A 5,794-nucleotide genomic window follows, 5' to 3' on the forward strand; every position below is an offset into this window, starting at 1 on the left:
CTGAAAGTGCAAGTACAGAGAATATTCTGTAGAATATTCTATAGAATATTCCTTTAAAATATCTTATTACTAAACTAGCCTTTTTGGCCGATGTGAGTATTCAACCTCAACCTTAACTGCTCGGCTCGCCAATGTTACTTCTTAAGCATGACCTCGGCCTAATCGACTCTTAATTGCCCTCTCTTAGGCAAGGTTCCCTTGATCAGATTTTAACCCATACAGAGATATACAACAGAGTATGACTAATAAGTGATATGTGATACAACACTCTTCCAATGGCTATAATGTACAAAATTGTTTCTCCGAGCAAAAGATCTCCAAGTTCAAAAAGCATCTTAAGAATAATAATACTACAATATTCAATCATTTAAAAAATAACAAGGACTACAGTACACAATCGCAATGTTAACTGCCCTATGTCTCACTCTCAGGCTTCTGGGAAGAAGGGATTGCCGAGGCAGCTTCTTTCAGAGTTTCTGGAGTATAATGCAGTTAAGATAAACATCAGAACACGCTGAGGGGGAGAGAAGGAAATTACTATGCGCAAATCACTAACCTTCCGACTGGCTTTGGGCATTGGAGAGGCTTTGCTGGGGAGAAGATGGCTGCAGCTCAGTGATCTTCGAAACCTCTTCAGTTGAATATGCTCCATCTGAGGAAGATGAGTTATCCGCTATTTCAGAAACAATAATACAATTTAGTTCCCTATGGATGAATAAAACAACAAATTGGGTCGAAAAAACTCTAAACTGCCTCCCATAATAGAATGTCGTATCAGTTCCGGTTTGCAGAACACAACTAGTAGGAATGAACCCTGCTTCAAACCAGAAACTTGAACGGTGAAGGAGAAAAGAACTGAAGCATTGGATCTCTTATTGCACTAATGACGAAATAAAAACCCAAACAGAAATAAATCACTTTCCGGAAACTCCAGCAGGAGCATAGCTAGAGTAACCAGGTGTGTGGACTTCAGCAATTTAAGAGGTGTTTTCTATGCGCGCACGCTACTAACCTTGCGACAGGCTTTGGGCGTTGAAGGAGCTTTGCTCGGGAATAGATGTCTCATTCTGCTGCTGAGCAGCTGCTTTTAGCTGCTCCTCGGTGATCTTCAAGTAATCTTCAGTTGAGTATGCTGAAGAAGAATTATCTGCTACTTCAGAAACAATAACACCAGTTAGTTCCTTAAAGGATGAACAAACCAACAATTAGAAGGATAGAATATGTCATAAAAACTCGAGTAGTTTTGCAGAACACGTCTAGTAGAAATGCACCCTGCTTCATACCAGAAAATTAATGGTAAAGGAGAAGAACTCGAGCAGCGGATTGCTTATTGTACTAACGAGAGTGACAAAATATCCAAATAGAAGTGCAGTAACCAGGTATCTGGAATTAGCAACCATGGTTGGCTATAGTAGAAATCTAAAATAATGGAGTTCTGAACTTTATTTTGCATATCTACTTACCTTGCGACACAGTTTGGGATTCAGATTGACTTTCAAGTAAGGATGCAAGGTCTTTCTCAGCTTGTTTTTCAGCCTCAGCGATTCTCAGCAGCCTTTCCATGTCCTCCTCACTTGAGGAAGCTATGCTTGGCAATGGAGAACCATCTGCCATTTTTGTAAGAGTTACATAATGAAATACCTTCACAGGATATAAGATTATTTAGTCTGTTAACAAAAATGAGCATGGAAACCTGATTTGCTTCTTCAATGACATAATGACAAATCTAATAATTACAGAAGAAGGCTATGGATAATAGTTGGTAAAAGAGGCTCAAGATAAGGACCAAAAGTTAGAAAAACTAAACTTAAATCTTGGAAAGGCAATGTGTGAAATGAGCCCTAGGTTTCCATGAACTCTTCATGCATCCCCTTAACGTTTTACACCTGTACAAGAAAAAACCCCAACTTCTGTCCCTCTCAAACGCATACATTCCGTAAAGAATTTCCTTTTAATCCAAGTGGAAATGAATGTAAAAGCAAGATTCACACGACAGTCAATATTCTATGGTCAATGTTAAATGTAGGTCCAAATATGAATAAAAATAAGAGACCTCTGTCAAGCTGTCAGAGTGCTGAGCTCACAAGTCTCTGGTCAGTGTGTGTCCAAAAGAATGTGAGATGTTCTCAGAGTAGCTAGTATAATTAATAATTGCACGCAATGTGTATCATGCCTGAATCTAACTGGGATTCGCGTTGGTGGAGGAATTGGATGGGTAGCGCAGTGTAGCTTTCAAAAGTTTAACAAGAAACATTCCAGAACTCTCAAACACCAACCCTATAAAATACAGTTGGCACAAGATCAGACCACCTCTACTGACAAATTTTACCAGGGGGAGATGAAGATCGAATCTTGCAACACTACTGATGAATTCCCAACCCTAACACAGCATTTTTCACACACAAAATGAAGTTCTGAATTATATGCAACACTAAAAGGCACAACTACAATTAAACTAATCCAATTTCTACCTCACTTGGGAGAATAAAGAATATTATCTTCAGGATAAATTCCAAAATCACAAGGCCGTTAATTAAGCAGCAAGCGTACTCTAGCATAGCGAAACAACGCAGCAATCTTAACGTGTTTTAACCTACATATTAGTGGTATCTGGCTTTCTTTCCCCATGCAAATTATAAACTGCAATATTTACCATAATGCCAATAGAACACGCTCGATCTAAAGTAAAAAGTGCGCACATACCGAAGGTTGTTTAATATGGTAAGTACACTCATATGCTGAGTACTTTCTATCTCGCATCGATATAACATCTACACCATTGATATGATAATTAAAACATCCAAGAAGTTGAAGACTTTTTGAGAATTATAAAAATAAAACTATACTAATTTTAATAATAAAAGGCACAATGACTCACTGGGATCAACCTCCTGTCTTGAAGTTGTGCTAGACTTAATTGTGTCTTGGCCTGAACCTTTAATGTCATCAAGTCCAATCTCTCGCTCAAGTGTGCTCTTGAAGTCCCTTGAAACTTCCTTCATGCAAAAGACAAGAGCACCATGAGAATCAAAACCTGCTTCAGAAATAAAGGAAACAAAGAAACTCAGACAAATGTCACAAGGACCAACCTGAAGTTCTCTGATAGTAGGTTGAAATTCACGCAAAGTTTTCCCCAGGTTACGAGCAACCTGACATGCAGAAAACCTCATTTTGTAAGAAAATAAATCAGAATTCAGGTTCTCATTAGATATTAGAGTTGAATGAGACGTGCTAAATTCTTCTGTTACAGAAAAACAACTGGTAGTATGGTCAAGGTTACATTTATATTGGTGTACTTGAACCCAAGTGAAGGATTTGAAGTTCACAACTTCAGAATCCCCAAATTTTAGCTGCAGAATCAAAAGCATAATTAGAATGTGATTTTTGCGGCAAAAATTGGACCAACAAAAGAGAAAGCCTAGCCATTCTCCAGCATTACCACAAAGAACTCCACCTCATATAGGTGGATAACTAAGAAATGACTGTAGCATCACGGCTCACGCCCAATCTAGGTTACAGAAAAGCCTTCAGAATCCTAAGGGAAAATTGCTTAGTAAGCAATTGATTGTAATAGCACAAGACCTCATCATGAAATGTTCAATTTATCTCTCTTGACTGAGATTGTACATTTTCCTAATTTTCTCATAACTTACATTAGTTCTTTTAACACCCACAGAAGTGAGAAGTCCCACTTCATCCCATTAAGCCGCTGGCATATCTCTTCACTGTGTAGCCATCACAGTCCCCAAATGGGCTAACGCTGCCTAAAACCTTTGTACACTCAAGATCTTATGTGCATCCACCACTGCAAACCTTTGTACACTCAAGATCTTAGGTGCATCCACCACTGCATGCATTCAATTACCCATCTTATTCTACATGCTAGACCACACCCCTCCTAAACTTAAGCACATGAAAGATCATTTGGCTAATATCCGAAGCATATAAAAAAGAATTTAATAGGCAATTAACAGTTCTAGAGAATGCATAAACTACCAAGGAAGGTTCTTCCCCTACCTCTAGAGCTAATGGACTTCCAACCCTCTTTTTTAGGATGATCTATTTTACCTCCATTTACATTAATTCAGCTGGCAACTCCACATATACCCATGGATTAAAACAAAACAAAAAGGAACTATCTTTCTACTTAAGTAGAGGGTCTATAAGAATAATACAGTTAACTTAAGACTTCTGCACATCCTTAAATGGAGTAAAGGACAGAAAAGGTCCTCGATATTGTATAGGGGGAAGAAGGGAACGAACCTCGGCAAGACCTTTAGGGCCAAACACAAGCAAGGCCACAACCCCAATTACTAGTGCCTCAGGTGCACCAACACCAAACAGAGATGCATAAACACCTTTCCCTTTATGTTTTCTACTTCTTCCTGTAAACACAATCACTTCAAGAATCACACACACACAGGTAAAAAAAATGAAGAGAAATAAATCAAGAAAATAATAAGAAAAGTCCCATTGGTATTGACTAACAATTAAAGGAGCTGAATTAGCAAAGACCCCATACCAATTTGTACTGAATATTGAGATTTTGAAATGGAGAGTTGCTTCAGTCCATTCCAAGAAGAGAAAGGGGTGAGACCCGAGTAAGGAATCCACTTCAACAACTGAACTTTGGGAGCTAAAATGGAAGAATTTGAAAGGGCAGTCAAAGAAAGTCTTCTGTTAGTGAATGATGATAGTGAAGAAGAAGCAGTAGGAGCAGAGATTGCAGAAGCCATGAGGGTCATTGAATCAATACTCAGCTTGAGCTACTACATTCATTCATGTCCTTTCTTCTCTACTGGCGTTGGATATATGGTCCTAAAATGCGACAAAATAAAAACGGACCCAGATTTTAATTTGGGCTACAAGGCCCGATTTCGTTTGTGCTACTCCTTCCTTCATTCGTCTGACGCAGTGCTTCTTTTGACAGTCCTAGAATTTCGCCACTGCCCAATAAGCCTTGTTTGACAAAAAGCAGATAAATTTTTGGGGCCTGGCAGACTATACCTATTTCATTTCAAGGACAATAAGAATTATAAAATTCCAAAAAAAAAATAATTAAAAATAATATTTGAAAATTAGAGTTGTGTTTGGACATGAATATAATTTTGGGTTGTTTTTGAATTTTTGTGAGTGATCTGAGTGAAAATTTTGAAAAATAACTTTTTGGAGTTTTTCAATTCATTTTCAAGTGAAAAATTAAAAATTTTGTGGCCAAATACTGATTTCGAAAAAAAGTGAATTTTTCGGAAAAAAAAAGTAAAAAAATTCTTATGTCCAAACGGGTTCTTAATTTCATTTCCCTCTCTCCCAATCAAAGGTAAAAATAGCACGGGCTAGCCAGTTTTCGGACTGGTCATTCAAAAATAGCCAGCATTTGCCAACCCATTGAAAAATAATCAGCATTTGCCAAGTCATTGAAAAATAGCCACTATTTTGCTGCAACAGAGACCGGTCCAGCATAATATGCTGGAGTTCGGTGTACCTGTATATGAACTTCCAGCATATTAAGCTGGAACTCCAACACATGGAAAGTTCCAGCATAATATACTGGAGATTCGAGCACCTGTGTATGAACCTCTAGTATAATATGCTAGAGTTCCAGTATACTTATGCTGGAGCTCCAGTATAATATACTGGAGTATTTTCCGGATTTTGAACAGTGTTTTCGTTCAGATTTATCTTTACATGAAAAGTGGCTAAATTTCGATTACTTTTGAAAGTGTGGCAATTTTTGAATGACCACTTATAAATCTGGCTATTTTTGAATTTCCCCCTAATCAAAGTAGAGCCG

The 5,794-nt window shown here is 37.9% G+C and overlaps 1 protein-coding gene across 12 annotated transcripts; it reads right to left on the reverse strand.

Moving 5' to 3' along the window:
* Positions 1–227: 227 nt before the first annotated feature.
* On the reverse strand, positions 228–4,827 carry LOC107796223 (sec-independent protein translocase protein TATB, chloroplastic). Of its 12 annotated transcripts, none has more exons than XM_075255400.1 (8): positions 4,523–4,827; positions 4,264–4,400; positions 3,090–3,149; positions 2,879–2,996; positions 1,464–1,607; positions 1,013–1,150; positions 557–652; positions 228–476 (listed from the first exon to the last, which is right to left on the reverse strand). In XM_075255400.1, the coding sequence occupies exons 1-8, from the start codon at positions 4,743–4,745 to the stop codon at positions 415–417; spliced, it is 978 nt and encodes a 325-aa protein (XP_075111501.1). In that variant the 5' UTR covers positions 4,746–4,827; the 3' UTR covers positions 228–414. The 12 variants fall into 12 exon arrangements, with proteins under 12 accessions (XP_075111501.1, XP_016474457.1, XP_075111502.1 ...); XM_016618971.2 differs by having other exon boundaries at positions 1,013–1,153; XM_075255401.1 differs by having other exon boundaries at positions 1,013–1,147; positions 4,523–4,825.
* Between the last annotated feature and the right edge of the window lie 967 nt (positions 4,828–5,794).

This window comes from Nicotiana tabacum, chromosome 6 (assembly GCF_000715075.1).
Source record: "Nicotiana tabacum cultivar K326 chromosome 6, ASM71507v2, whole genome shotgun sequence".
Classification (NCBI taxonomy): Eukaryota; Viridiplantae; Streptophyta; class Magnoliopsida; order Solanales; family Solanaceae; genus Nicotiana; species Nicotiana tabacum.